Source organism: Mycteria americana, chromosome 4, assembly GCF_035582795.1.
Source record: "Mycteria americana isolate JAX WOST 10 ecotype Jacksonville Zoo and Gardens chromosome 4, USCA_MyAme_1.0, whole genome shotgun sequence".
NCBI classification, from domain to species: Eukaryota; Metazoa; Chordata; class Aves; order Ciconiiformes; family Ciconiidae; genus Mycteria; species Mycteria americana.
Window position 1 is genome coordinate 73800689 of NC_134368.1, and position 14189 is coordinate 73814877.

The 14189-nt window shown below is 39.2% G+C and overlaps 1 protein-coding gene across 7 annotated transcripts in view; it reads left to right on the plus strand.

Moving 5' to 3' along the window:
* LRBA (LPS responsive beige-like anchor protein) overlaps positions 1-14189 on the plus strand; it is a 434320-nt gene that overhangs the window by 50511 nt on the left and 369620 nt on the right. For 6 of the 7 annotated variants that reach the window (XR_012775615.1, XM_075500920.1, XM_075500925.1 and 3 more), the window contains exons 3-13: positions 2287-2518; positions 2646-2746; positions 5003-5098; positions 8371-8492; positions 8597-8723; positions 9966-10085; positions 10398-10544; positions 11410-11607; positions 12289-12422; positions 13667-13775; positions 13885-14037. Coding sequence is in view for 6 of the 7 variants with exons in the window: in XM_075500920.1 (XP_075357035.1) it covers positions 2287-2518; positions 2646-2746; positions 5003-5098; positions 8371-8492; positions 8597-8723; positions 9966-10085; positions 10398-10544; positions 11410-11607; positions 12289-12422; positions 13667-13775; positions 13885-14037 (1539 nt within the window). In the remaining variant the exon portion in view is untranslated. The remainder of the gene's footprint in view (positions 1-2286; positions 2519-2645; positions 2747-5002; positions 5099-8370; positions 8493-8596; positions 8724-9965; positions 10086-10397; positions 10545-11409; positions 11608-12288; positions 12423-13666; positions 13776-13884; positions 14038-14189) is intronic. The other variant, XM_075500926.1, reaches the window with a different exon arrangement.

A 14189-nucleotide genomic window follows, 5' to 3' on the forward strand; every position in this document is an offset into this window, starting at 1 on the left:
ACCAGGCTCCTAAACAGGCCAAAGACTGCCCTCTGGAAGTCTAAGGTGGCAGTTCTGCTGACCCCCCTCGCCGCTTCTCCACGTATCAAAAACTCTATCATTTCGTGATCACTCTGCCCAAGACAGCCTCCAACCATCACATGGCTCACAAGTCCTTCTCTGTTCGTGGACAAGAGGTCCAGCAGGGCACCTTCCCCAGGTGGCTCGCTCACCAGCTGTGTCAGGAAGTTATCTGCTGCATGCTCTAGGAACCTCCTAGACTGTTTCCTCTCTGCTGTATTGTATTTCCAGCAGACATCCGGCAGGTTGAAGTCCCCCACAAGAACAAGGGCTAGTGATCATGAGGCTTCTCCCAGCTGCTTATAGAATAGTTCATCTGCCTCATCATCCTGGTTGGGGGGTCTGTAACAGACTCCCACCACAATATGTGATTTGTTGGCCTTCCCCCTGATTCTTACCCATAGACACTCCACCCTATCGTCACCATCATTAAGCTCTAAACTATCCAGACACTCCCTAACATACAGGGCTACCCCACCACCTCTCCTGCCTCGCCTGTCCCTCCTGAACAGTTTATAGCCATCCATCACTGCACTCCAGTTGTGTGAGTCATCCCACCACGTTTCCGTGATGGCAACCATATCATAGTTTTCCTGATGTACAATGGCTTCCAACTCCTCCTGCTTGTTGTCCATGCTGCGTGCATTGGTGTAGAGGCACTTCAGCTGGGCTGTCGTCCGTGTTTGCTTCATAGAAGAACACCCCTTGTGTGCTTTGAGGTGTTTCACTGGTGTTTCCCTCTTGGCTCCTATTGCCTCAGTATCCCCTAGCTCAGCTCTGTTTGACTTTGGCTGTGCCCCAGCGTACCCCGCACATCTCGGAGACACAGGCCGAGTGCCCTTGCTGGCACCTGCTCCCTCTAACCATGGCATGTCGTCCCTCAGCTTCCCTCGGGCAAGCCTGATATTATCCCCCTCCCCCTTTGAGTCTAGTTTAAAGCTCTGTCGATGAGCCCCACAAGTTCCTGAGCAAAGATTCTCTTTCCCCTTTGAGAAAGATGAATCCCATCAGACGCCAGCAAACCCAGTGCTGTGTAGGCCATCCCATTGTCAAAAAAACCAAATCCATGGTGATGACACCAGCCATGGAGTCACGCGTTAATAGATTGGGTGTCTCTGTTCCTTCTTGTGTCACTGCCCACAACTGGAAGGAGAGAGGAGAAAATAACCTGTGCTCCAGAGTCCCTTACTAGCCGTCCCAAGGCTCTGAAGTCTCTTTTGATTGCCTTAGGACTTCATGTTGCAGCTTCATCGCCCCCCACATGGAAGAGCAGTAGGGGGTAATAGTCCGAGGGCTGTACCAGGCTAGGGAGTACCCTCATGACATCCTTCACCTGGGCCCCAGGGAGGCAGCAGACTTCCCTAAGAGGAGGGTCCGCCCGGCATATCGGACCCTCGGTTCCCCTCAGAAGGGAGTCACCCACAACTATAACCCGTCTTCTCTTCCTTGTGGAGGTGGTGTTAATACGAGAGGTACGTTATTCTGATCTGGGCGACACCTCTCGTGTAGATGGACTGTCATCCCCATCCTCCATTGACTGGCCTGCCACCTCCAGGGCCTCATACCTGTTGTACAGAGGCACCTGGGGAGGTGAGGTGGGCAGGGAGGGCCTTCGCCTGCTGCCACGAGCGTGGACTCGCTTCCATTCACTCTCCTCCTCTGAGCTGCTGCCTTCCCCCCGGGGGGGGGGGTGGGGGGGGTGGGGTGGATATGCATCAGCTGATATGCATCAGCTGATATGCATCAGCTCCTTTTGGCTAGAATTGCCCTTCTTATTTGAGAATAAGAAGGGCAATATAACCTCAAATAACCCTTCTTATTTGAGAAGGGTTAAGCACATGCTAAGGAAAGCTTTTGGGGCCACTCCAGGCCATTTAAGGTATCTTAGCTGACTTGTCTCTCTCACCTGTTTTGGAATGCTCACATCGTCTTTTCACTTTTCAGCTGTGTGGTGCAGCTCAGGACATCTGTATCTTAAGCTACCCAAATGTTCTTCTGCAGCAATTGTCTGATAGTAGGTGACATCTTAGGAGCACCTTTGTTTAAGTTACTCAACAGAACTTGAAACAGAGGAAGAATAAGACTTGATATATTGAAATTGGCCTCATTATGTTTTTTTTAGCTTATGTCTTTGATAGCTTTCTTCTTGCAGAATGAATAACTTTAAACATGGAATGGTACTTTGATACAATTGTCTTAAGGTTTTTTTGATCTTTTGTCTGAAAGCTTGTTGGGGGCCAGTTTGACTTGGAAATGAACTTTATCATCCAAGAAGGAGAGGGCATCACTTGCATGGTAGAATTGCTGGACAAGTGTGACATCACCTGCCAGGCTGAGGTGTGGAGCATGTTTACAGCAATCTTGAAGAAAAGTATACGCAATCTACAAGCATGCACAGAAGTGGGACTTGTTGAACAAGTGCTCAAGAGGATCGATAGAGCTGACAACATGATTGCAGGTACAGTTTTCACTCGAACTGTATTTCTTTTATGTAAAATCTCATTGAAACATTTATTAATTAAGTGATATAAATTTGACATTGCATTTTTATTAAGCAACTATATTACTGTTCTTTTCCTTTTCAGATCTCTTAGTGGATATGCTGGGTGTGTTGGCTAGCTATAACTTGACAGTTCGAGAGCTAAAATTATTCTTCAGCAAGCTTCAAGGAGAAAAAGGGAGATGGGTAAAAGAAAACACAAAACGGAAACCATTTTTGTAGTGTTGCCATATTTTTCCTAATGTTCACAAGTTAAAAGGCTGTTTGATAACCTTTATAATAAACAAATTTTAAATGTACCAAGAAATACAGGATGCTTTCTGGTATTATATCAATGAATCATTTTACTTGCAAGCAATTAAAATACAGAGAGTAGAATAGTGATGAAATTAAATTTCCTCCTGGATCTGTGGACTGGATTGGTCTTTTTGAACACCTGGGAATAATATGGTGACTCTAAGCAAGTGTTTTTATGTACATGTTTTTATTTTTGTAATTCCAGTTATGTGAAATTGAAGGGAAAAGGACTAAAACTTTTTCTGAAGAGACAAGAGAAAAATAAACAAAAAATGTCTACATGGGCAGTTCAGTGTGCTCCTATTTTCACATTGTTCTTCTTTACCTGAAGATTGAAAAAATTTGTCTAGTTAGGGAAGTGAGAATTTGTGGCAGAAATTGAACTGAAGGAAATAAGCTCCAGCTGAAAAATTGTATCATGTATTTTCTCCTGTTCCTGTGTGAACTAGAAAGAGAGAAGAGGGTCTCCTTTTACTGTTGAGAACCTCCTTCCCTAAAGTAAAAATTTGTATGTTGTAGAGACCACCAGATAAAGAATTCTTTAACACAAAATTGTTGTTTTGCTGGAATTGGAAACTATTTTAACAATGGTTTTACCTGCTTTGAATTTTAATTCAGCTCCTGTTACTAACAGGAGCTGTAATTCAGCTCCTGTTACAGCTCCTAAATACTCTGCTTAGTGTAGAGAAAAGGTAGCAGTGTCTCTGTCCACTTCAAATAATCTAAAAAAAAGTATTCAATATATAAGGTAGTATACGCAAATAATATAGCAAATTTTAAATAACTCTGGAGATCTTAACTTGCGCAAATAAAAATACTCTAAACTTAACAGGAAGTTTAAACTTCATAATTGAACATACAGAGTATATTTAACCATAGATGAATTAAAGTTGTCTCTGTAACTAACTTTTTCATTTCCTGTCTCTCTGCTATTTGCATTTAATTTCCTTTCTTTATTAAAGACTAAATATAGAGGAAAGGAAGAGAAAAATGCCACAGTTGCATTGCTAAGGAGTCGCACAACTCCATAAATCTTAAAATCAGCAGTGCTGTAAAGATACAAAGTGTTTGGCTACAACACAAATTACCTGGTTGAATTCTATAGTGCTGAAGACATCTAAGCAGTTCTCAATGTTTCCTCCTCAGTTTTAATTCAGATTCATGAAGCACCTGACTATAATTTTGGTACATTTGAAATACTTGTAACGGATCACGCAATGCTTAGTTTTCAGAGGGTGGCTGCTTACAAGAGGGGAAAAAGGGCACTTTCAGGAAAAGATCAGAAGTGTAAAATCGTAGTTTAAAAATAGATCTACTGGAAAGTTATGAAGTGGTAAAAGAAGACGCACAAAATTGTTCTGTCACTATGACCAGTATTTGCTGTACTTCTGTTGTTGTGAGCTCGTATGCTTGATTTGGAGTTTATAGTTGCTGAGTTTTATAACAAAGTCAATGTAGAATTAGACTGGTGGTGGGGAAGCGTTAACTATTCTCACTACCTGAGCACTCAGTTTAGGTGCTCCGAACTGCCCTTGAGACTTGAATCTTTCTCCATGGATTTACATGAAGGGATATATGTAACCAAAGACACTTTAATCTAGTATATGACTGTAGTCCTGATGAAAGTAGTCCTGTCTGCTGATCCTCCCTCTCCCTTTTGCTAGGTATTCCCCATCTCCCTTGTGCTGGCACAGGTTTCATGCAGCCACAATCCAAAACAGCTGTAACTGAAAACTGGTTTGCATTTGTTTTTCCTAAATTAGTTTTCAGCTGGATCAGTTAATTTTCTTCAGCTCACTGCAAATCCACACAAACGGTAGCACTGATGGGAATGAATAGATAGAGGGAGGAACCAACATTCAGGGTTGGTTTAGTTTATGCTGGATGAAAGTGGCTATGGCCTTTAAGTTCTTAATTTAGTTATCCAATTAGTTGTATTTCAGTGCACCTACTGCGTATTGTGTGAAGGTATCCATGACTCTTTGTTAATGTTGTTTATTGAAAGTACTAAGTGTCTTAGCAGAGTATTACTCAACCATGTGCAAAGCTTTAAAATGTGTCAAAATTCATTTTTTGTGTGTATAGTCTTTTCTTTCTTATAGGTGTGTTTTATTTATTTACAAGTGTAATAACTCTCTTTGTCAGCCACCACATGCTGGGAAGTTACTGTCTGTGTTAAAACACATGCCTCAGAAGTATGGACCTGATGCCTTCTTCAACTTTCCAGGAAAAAGTGCTGCAGTATGTAGATATTTTAAGTCTAGTGTTTGTTCATTTGTTGTTCTATTATGGCCATTAATTATTTTAATTTGTGATGTTCTTTTGTCTCATCTGTCATTGTCATAGATGTAGAGTTTTAACCAAATTTTTTTCTCTGCCTGACATCTACATTATGCCTAAATAAATCATGCTTATAATAAATGTGCATTATCACTATAGAAGGACAAATACTATTACATGAAGAGTGGATATAAATGGATATAAATGAGGCTTCCCCCCCCCCAACTAATTCAGTTAAATCTTGTTGCAAGGAGAATCTGCCTGCTTTTCACTCCTGTGTTTCTGTGGGAATGGTGCTTGTGTTAGTATCCAGAATGTGTGAGAGTGGCTTTGTGGTGATTTGACCTTGGCTGGACACCAAGTGCCACCAAAGCTGCTCTATCACTCCACCTCCTCAGCTGGACAGGGGAGAGAAAATATAACGAAAGACTCGTGGGTCGAGATAAGGACAGGGAGATCACTCACCAATTACCATCACGAGTGAAACAGACTCAACTTGGGGAAATTAGTTTAATTTATTACCAATCAAATCAGAGTAGGGTAATGAGAAATAAAAACAAATCTTAAAACACCTTCCCCCCACCCCTCCCTTCTTCCTGGGCTCAACTTCACTCCTGATTTCTCTACCTCCTCTCCCCGAATGGCACAGGGGGACGGGGAATGGGGGTTGCAGTCAGTTCATCACACGTTATCTTTGTTGCTCCTTCCTCCTCACACTCTGCCCCTGCTCCAGCATGGAGTCCCACGCATCAGAGATAGTCCTCCATGAACTTCTCCAATGTGGGTCCTTCCCATGGGGTGCAGTCCTTCAGGAACAGACTGTTCCAGCATGGGTCCTCCACGAGGTCACGAGTCCTGCCAGCAAACCTGCTCCAGCGTGGGTTCCTCTTCATGGGTCACAGGTCCTGCCAGGAGCCTGCTCCAGCAAGGGCTTCCCATGGGGTCACAGCCTCCTTTGGGTGCATCCACCTGCTCTGGCATGGGGTCCTCCATGGGCTGCAGGTGGATATCTGCGCCACCATGGACCTCCATGGGCTGCAGGGGGACAGCCTGCCTCACCATGGTCTTCACCACGGGCTGCAGGGAAATCTCGGCTCCGGTGCCTGGAGCACCTCCTCCGCTTCCTTCTTCACTGATCTTGGTGTCTGCAGGGCTGTTTCTGTCGCATATTCTCACTCCTCCCTTCCATCTGCTGTTGCGCAGCAGTTTTTTCCCCTTTCTTAAATATGTTTAAATATGTTATCGCAAAGGTGCTACCACCCTTGCTGATTGGCTCAGCTTTGGCCAGCAGCGGGCCTGTCTTGGAGCAGGCTGGCATTGGCTGTATTGGACATGGGGGAAGCTTCTGGCATCTTCTCACAGAAGCCACCCCCGTAGCCCCCCTGCTACCAAAGCCTTGCCATGCAAACCCAATACAGCCTTACATCTAGAAACCTTTGCTAGGGAAACCACAGAAAGTGTTGAACTAAAAGTGGCCATACTGCACCATTTGTTGGTTCTTTTAATGATCAGATGATGTGAATAACATATATTGCTTATAAGAATTCTCTGAGAAAATGTGGATCCTAGACGTGTATAGGTTAAATAATACTGCCAGAGGATTAAATTTAACAATGATTAGTCTTTTCATAATTGTTCAGGTGACTGATTCATTTTTAAGTTCTATGGTGTTCACTTGAAAAAGAATTTGATACTAAAGAGGTAGTTGGAAAATGATGTGCAGAATCTTCTGTACGAATTTAAGTATATCAACACTTTTGCTCCTAAAATTGTAGGATGAAATAGTATGTTTATAGTTTCATGCTTAATTTAGAATAAGATTTGAGTAAGATTTATCAGATGACTCTTTCCAGTTTTCTTCACATAAAGCCATTACCTTTCTGCCTCAGTGGCTTGAGATTAAATTTCACCAACTTGATGACATAATGAATTTTTTTGGAATGAAAACCTGAGACTGAAAAATGCAGACTACTAGAAAAATGCTTCTGCAGTTATATGTTTATCACATGCAACAGAACTTGGCAATAGACAGACATGTTTTTGTTCCTTTTGGCTATTCATGTACTGTTTTTGTATTTAACTTCTAATAATTGTGTTGAATGCTTGAACTGTATGCGATATTGGGGTGCCTCAGTAACCTTAATGTGAATATTCTTATATATTTTTAAATTAAGAAGTCTTAAGAAAGTCTTAAGAAATACTTAAGAAATTAAATATTTAATATAATTGCTCCAAGATCCATTGTGAGTTAAACCAAATGATAGTGCTACCAGTTCCCAAAAGTTGGGCTCAATGACATGCAGACTGATTAGTTAGCTGGTATAGAGAAGGATTTATAGCGTTTTGTTGGGACAGGGATAGCTGGATGGAGCGTGGGAGCATAATAAGGAGTCTGGCGACACTCAAGTTCTTTGATGTTTTTTGTTCATTGGTATTGATTATCTGGACAGCAACTTTGATCAGAGGTTATAGCAGTCTTAGTTGAAGTGTGTATTGCAAATCTGTGCAGCAAAACAGTGGAAAGTTAATAGCAATGGTAAAAAAAAAAAAAACAACCAAACAAAACCCCCCACACAATCAAACCCAACTGTTTGAAACAAAGGGCCCTGCCACACAGTTTATAACGTAAGAGCTTTTGAGCTAACATAAACGTAGTGTTTGATATGAAGATTTTGGCTGGTGGGGATTGTACTACCTTTCTTTTAAGGAAGTTTGTAAGTCTGTCATATTCTAACTGGAAGGCTACATAGACGTGAGTTTCAAGAGAGAAAAGGATCTGTTAAGTGAAATGTATATAAGTCTCTTTTTGTGGCCAAATTCTTTTCATAATCAGTTACTTTCCTGAATACCAACACTATGTGAAAATAGGTTCATAAATCTGATTATTCTGTCAGGTTACCACAAAACCAAATCAAGTTGAATTTGCATTTTGAGGAGTTTTTATGCTGTAAGGTTTCCACTAAAGCATTTAATTTTTGAAATGTAGGTTACTATTAATAATATTCTTTGAGATATAAAGACCAGTTTTAAAATATTTATATTAAATAAATATTTTAACAATGGGGTACAAAAAGCACAGAAGTTAGGCCAGATTTTTTTTAGTATAGAGAAACTGTACGCATTTGTAGTGTGTATCTGTATATCAGTATACATTTGTAGTATATATCTTAAGCTGTATACTCTTACTATGTGATGTTGATCTTTCCACATGAATAACTTTTTGCTTTCTTTAGGCTATTGCCTTACCTCCTATAGCCAAGTGGCCGTACCAGAATGGGTTTACTTTCCACACTTGGCTAAGAATGGATCCTGTAAATAATATCAATGTGGATAAGGATAAGCCTTACTTATATTGGTGAGTATTATATAAAACTCTATTTCTGATGTTCAATTTCTATTAATTGTTCAATGATTTCTGCTTCCACCTGTGTATGTGCTGATTTTGTTCTAATTTGTTAGTTTTCGAACAAACAAAGGACTTGGTTATTCTGCGCACTTCGTTGGAGGCTGCCTGATTGTAACATCCATAAAATCAAAGGGAAAAGGTTTCCAGCATTGTGTAAAATTTGATTTCAAGCCACAAAAGGTGAGTAAAAATAATAAAATCTTTCAAACAGTTTTCATGAATTTAAAAATGTAGCCTAGGGGAAGTGTTATAGCTATTGATTAGGCTGGTCTTTCTGTATAAGAACAGTTACAAAGAGCAAAACAAATTTGTGTTCTGAATTCTTATTTATTTTCAATTTTAGTTATGAAATGTACAAGAAAGAGCTAGAAAATGCAGTTTATCAGAAGTTTTATGAATTTGTGAGACTTGTGTGAGTTCTCTGAGAACTCTTAGTACATATATGCAGCTTGAAAGTTACTAGGCTTGTGATTTTTTCCTTCTCTGTTTATACTGTGTTTTCTCCCACCTCCAGACATTCTCTTGTCCTTTTCCTCAAGGGTTTTTCTAAGGCTCCCTTTTATGTCATTACTTACTTGATGTGGACAAATGCAGTGTTATTTAAGAAAGCATGATTACTAACCCACATTTTGTTTTCCTAATCAAGCTAGGACCATTAATAGGAGTTTGGTGGTCTTACATGTGGGAGAACAACAGATTCATTCTTGAAAGAATGTGATACTTTATGTTCACTCAGGTTGTCTAGAAAATAGTCTCCTTGCATTTGCTGTTTTATTCTATGTATCTTTTTTAAATGTAAGAATTAAAATATGAGTTGATTTTATTATTGATGTATAAGGCTTGCTTGCCTATTAAGTAGTATTACGCTATGTTGAAAATGTTTCCTTCTTCAATTAGATATTCTGCTAATGTTTCTGGAGCAACTGGTGTAAACATTTTGTGGGAGAACAGGCCTCCTCAGGAATTTCTTATCAGTAATCCCTTGCTGTAAATATGGATTCTGTTTGTGGTAATTTGACATGCACAGCCTTTAAAAGTCTTTAGTCTGGAGCCATCCTTGCTCTTTGGAATGACAACATTTGCAGTAGTCCATTATGCTAAGAGTAACCCAACTTAAAACTTATTTACACAGTGGTTTCAGTGTAAATTTGGTTCAGCATTGTCATGAAGATTTTTTGAGTTCTATGCCATAAATATCTTTTAAGCTTCTGTGTCTACTTTTTGTGGAAAAAATGGCATATTATCCTTTGACATAGCTATGCAAGAAAACTCACCAATGACTTAATCTTTTAAACTTAAAATAAATCTTTCAATGTTAATTTAATTGACATAAATAGTTGAATTTGTTCTACTATGCCCCACTTTAATGCTTAAGCTACTTGGAGTCTATAGAATTTTATCAATTGTTTTCTTATTGTTTAGTGGTATATGGTTACTATAGTGCACATCTATAACCGCTGGAAGAATAGTGAACTTCGATGTTATGTGAATGGGGAACTGGCATCTTATGCAGAAATAACATGGTTTGTCAACACCAGTGATGTAAGTAATCTCTGTGTACTAATATCTATAGTTGATAATCTTGATGGATTAAATAGATATCCTTTGCCATTTTATTAATAAACCTCCCCATTTTATGCATTTTTAAAAAATATTGAAATAAAATTAATAACTTTTCGGTAGAGGAGTAGATTCTGCTTTTATACATCTCAGAACTTAAAATTTGTTTCTGCTGAGACCCTCAAATGCATGTTTATGTAAAAATAATATTCCCTGATAATATGTATATTCTTTAGATAATTTGCTTGTGTAGCATACATTAAGCCCTGTTACGGGGTTCTGTTTCATTTTCAGACATTTGACAAATGTTTCCTGGGTTCTTCAGAAACAGCAGATGCCAATCGGGTGTTTTGTGGGCAAATGACGTCTGTTTACCTTTTTAGTGAGGCTCTCAATGCTGCTCAGATCTTTGCCATTTATCAGCTTGGTCTGGGATATAAGGTATCTTAGAATTGACTGTAAAGTTTCCAAAGTTTAATTCTGATAAGACTCTTTATGGTGGGTTTTAAGAATGTTGTGACACCTCTGTGTTGTTCTAAAAATGTTCTTACTGTGTATTCTTTTTATTAAACTCTTCCATGTTTCTTCTATAAGCCCATATATCGCCTCACAAACTACAAGTAAGCATTAATTCAATTGTTTGGTTTCTTATAAAAAATAAATTTGAGTTCCTGTTTACTTCTCAAAATTTCCGTGTTGGTGGCTGGGAGAGGGAGAACACCACTGTTATCTCTCACTATGTTCACTTTTTCATTGAGGCTGAAAGCTTTAGATCAGCTATTATGTATTTGTTTTAGAAATGTAGCTTTATAGTTGATTGTGCTAGTCAGTCAGTTTTTTTTAATGTGTGAAGTTAGTGCTGAGGATTAGTTTTGTTGCAGTGATTTATTATTTGTTTTGTCATAGCCTGAGGGGCACTGATTGAAGACTGTTATTCCCTAGCAGCTGTACAAACATACGCTAAAAAAGATGGTTCCTATTCGTCTGCTCCTCAATTATTAGTTCCTTCTGAGTGAACATTGCTGACTGTCATTCTGTTTCCTAGCTAATGTGTTTCTTTTACATTACCCACTGTTTTGGCAATGTCAGTCTTCAGGGGTCAAAAAAACCCTCTGCAGTTCTGACTCTGTAAAATTGACTTTGAGTCAATGTTCTTATGAGTCCCCTTCTTTCTTAAATATTGCTAGATTGAAGAAGCAATGTTTTAGTCACTTTTTGGCAATACTTGTGTTCTGAACCGTACTCTCAATGTGTGTAATCTAATTTTTTTTCTTTTTTCCTTCCTCAACCCTGCTCCCCAATCCAGGGAACATTCAAATTCAAGGCAGAAAGTGATCTCTTCCTTGATGAACATCACAAATTGTTGCTATATGATGGCAAACTATCCAGTTCTATTGCTTTTATGTACAATCCAAGGGCTACAGATGCACAGCTGTGTCTAGAGTCATCCCCTAAGGATAACCCTTCTATTTTTGTTCATTCACCACATGCCCTCATGCTGCAGGTATTTCAACATTTTCATAGATTTGGAGGATACAAATGATTTCTGTTTGAAAACCTAAAACCCAAGTTTTATAGGGATTTGGACAAGATAGGGAACTGCTGATAGTTTGGGTTTTTTGGGTTCTCCCTGCTGCTACCTCCCCTGTTTCTTGAATTAATGTGGATACACAAGAATCCTAAGAAAAAAGTTTATTTTATCAAAGTTACAACCTAAAAAAAGTCAGTATTACAAAGGCTGTGTTAGCTTTTCAAAAAAATCCTTCTTCCTCATTTCTGACATATGTTCACTCCCCTACAGATAATACCTATCTCCTGTCCTTTGCCCTGTTGATATGATACCCTTTTCTTCCCTATGCTTTGAATGCCTTAATCTTTTAATTTGTCAGAAGCTTTTCATGTGTTCTGTTCTAGGGTTTCTCTGTTACTAAAGACTTGTTTTAGAGTTTGCAAGCCACCTCCTGTATATTCTTCTGAGAATCTACATTGTAGACTGTATTTAAGGCAGTAGGTCAGCCAGACTGGGCATTTACTGTGGCTGTGGCAGCCAGTTTGTACTTCTTGCTGTTTCTTTTTATTTGATAATAATACAATTTTTATATTGAAGAAATTTCAAACTATTTCTAACAAACTTTTGAATAGTTTCTGAAGGAGATTTCAATATGTCTTAATTCTTCTTTGTCAGGATGTGAAAGCAGTCTTAACGCATTCTATCCAAAGTGCCCTGCACTCCATTGGAGGGGTGCAGGTACTTTTCCCTCTCTTTGCACAGTTAGACTATAGGCAATATTCATCGGACCACGTTGACACAACTGTTTGGTGAGTGCATGTACTTACTGTGTTCTGTTCTTTGTTTCTTTTTAAGTAAAGGAAATTACCTCTTGCTTTATTAAGTGGCCTAGTGCTTTAAATTGTCTTGTGCAACAATGAATTATGTCTAACAACGAAAAGCTGGCCTTGTTACAGGCAGGACCTCAAAGTGAAGTGTTTATTTGTACCAAATTTTCTATGAAAGTTCACACAGAATCAAAATGTACACGTTTCTACTTCACAATTTTTTTTGTGTAACAGAATTACAGACAATTCTCTTGAGCTTATTCCTGTCATGGAGAAAATCCACTGGGGAAGGCTTTAAGAGAAACCCCAGGAAGGATAAATTTTTCAGCTACGTGAAGTTATTTCTTGGAATTCTTTTGTTTTTTTACCTTCAGACTTTTTGGAAGATTCTGTTATTCGGTGTTACTGCCAGACTTTTCCTCTGGTTTCAGCTCTATTTCAACTCGGTCCAACTTCTGAACATCCAGGCACAGGAACTGGTGGAGCTCCTAAGTAGTATTAATTGCAAAGGATTTGCTTTTTAGAATCCTGGTGTAGTTTGCTCTGTTTCATTGCAATTGTAGTTTCATGACTGTTTAAAGATGATCTACATCCATATTGTTGCTAAGAAGGGGTGGTCACAATGTTCCTTCAGCCCATTTGTACATTCCTGGGCCTCTCTTGAACTGGCTCAGACTTGGGCATCTATGTGATGAGTCAGGGATTTGATTCAGTTGCAAACTGGCCCAGCAATAGAGAGGGGTTTATAGCTGGCTAAGGTCTTGATTCATAGGCACTGGTGCTGTGACACAGGGGGAGGGGCATAAACATTCCTTCTGGCAGCAGCACAGCACAAGTTGAATTAGCTTGAACCAGTAGTAAAGCTGTGCCTAGAAACATATTTCCGATACCTGCTCATCTGAAAGCAGTGGGAAGTGGAATGGCATTTGTTACTGATCCTGCAGAAGTTTGTAAGTGAAATACGAAGCAGAGAAGAGTACACGCTAAATGTTGCCTTTGTGCAAGAACATATTTGCAGAAGAATTTTGCTATTGCCCAGTTATCTCAGAATCCAGAATTTCAAGTTAGAAACGCATTACTTAAAAGCAAGAAGTTAGACCTTTCAAAATTTAGTCTTGCTTTTTGTTTTAAAAATTCTGATCTGAGCATTTATATAACACATTAAATGTATCTCTCATTGTAACTCTTTAAAACGTTTTTCTTTACTAAAACATTGTATTTTTCAGTTCTACTTTATTGGCTTTCATCATGGAGTTGTTGAAGAACTCCATTGCTATGCAAGAACAGATGCTTTCCTGTAAGGGCTTTCTTGTGATAGGGTATAGCCTAGAAAAGGTAAAGCAAATCTTTCTTGATGTCTTACATTAATGTTGTTTTTTTTTTGAGAGAAATACTTTTCCTAAACTGTTGCAGGGCTCTTCCTTAAGCAGATCTTCTTTTACAGTCTTCCAAAGCCCATGTTACCCGAGCTGTACTAGAACTTTGCCTTGCCTTTTCAAAATACCTGAGCAACTTGCACAATGGGGTGCCCTTGCTGAAACAGCTGTGTGATCATGTTCTCCTTAATCCTGCAATATGGATTCATATCCCAGCACAGGTAAAATTGCTTATTCTTACGAATAAGGTACCTTATGAATTGATTTGGGAGTGTTGAGAGTAAGCCTGGACTCCAAGAATTATATGTCCTGGCTCCCCAGCAGAAATCATAGGGGGACTGTTTTCAGACTCTGCTTTTCTGCATGTAGCTGT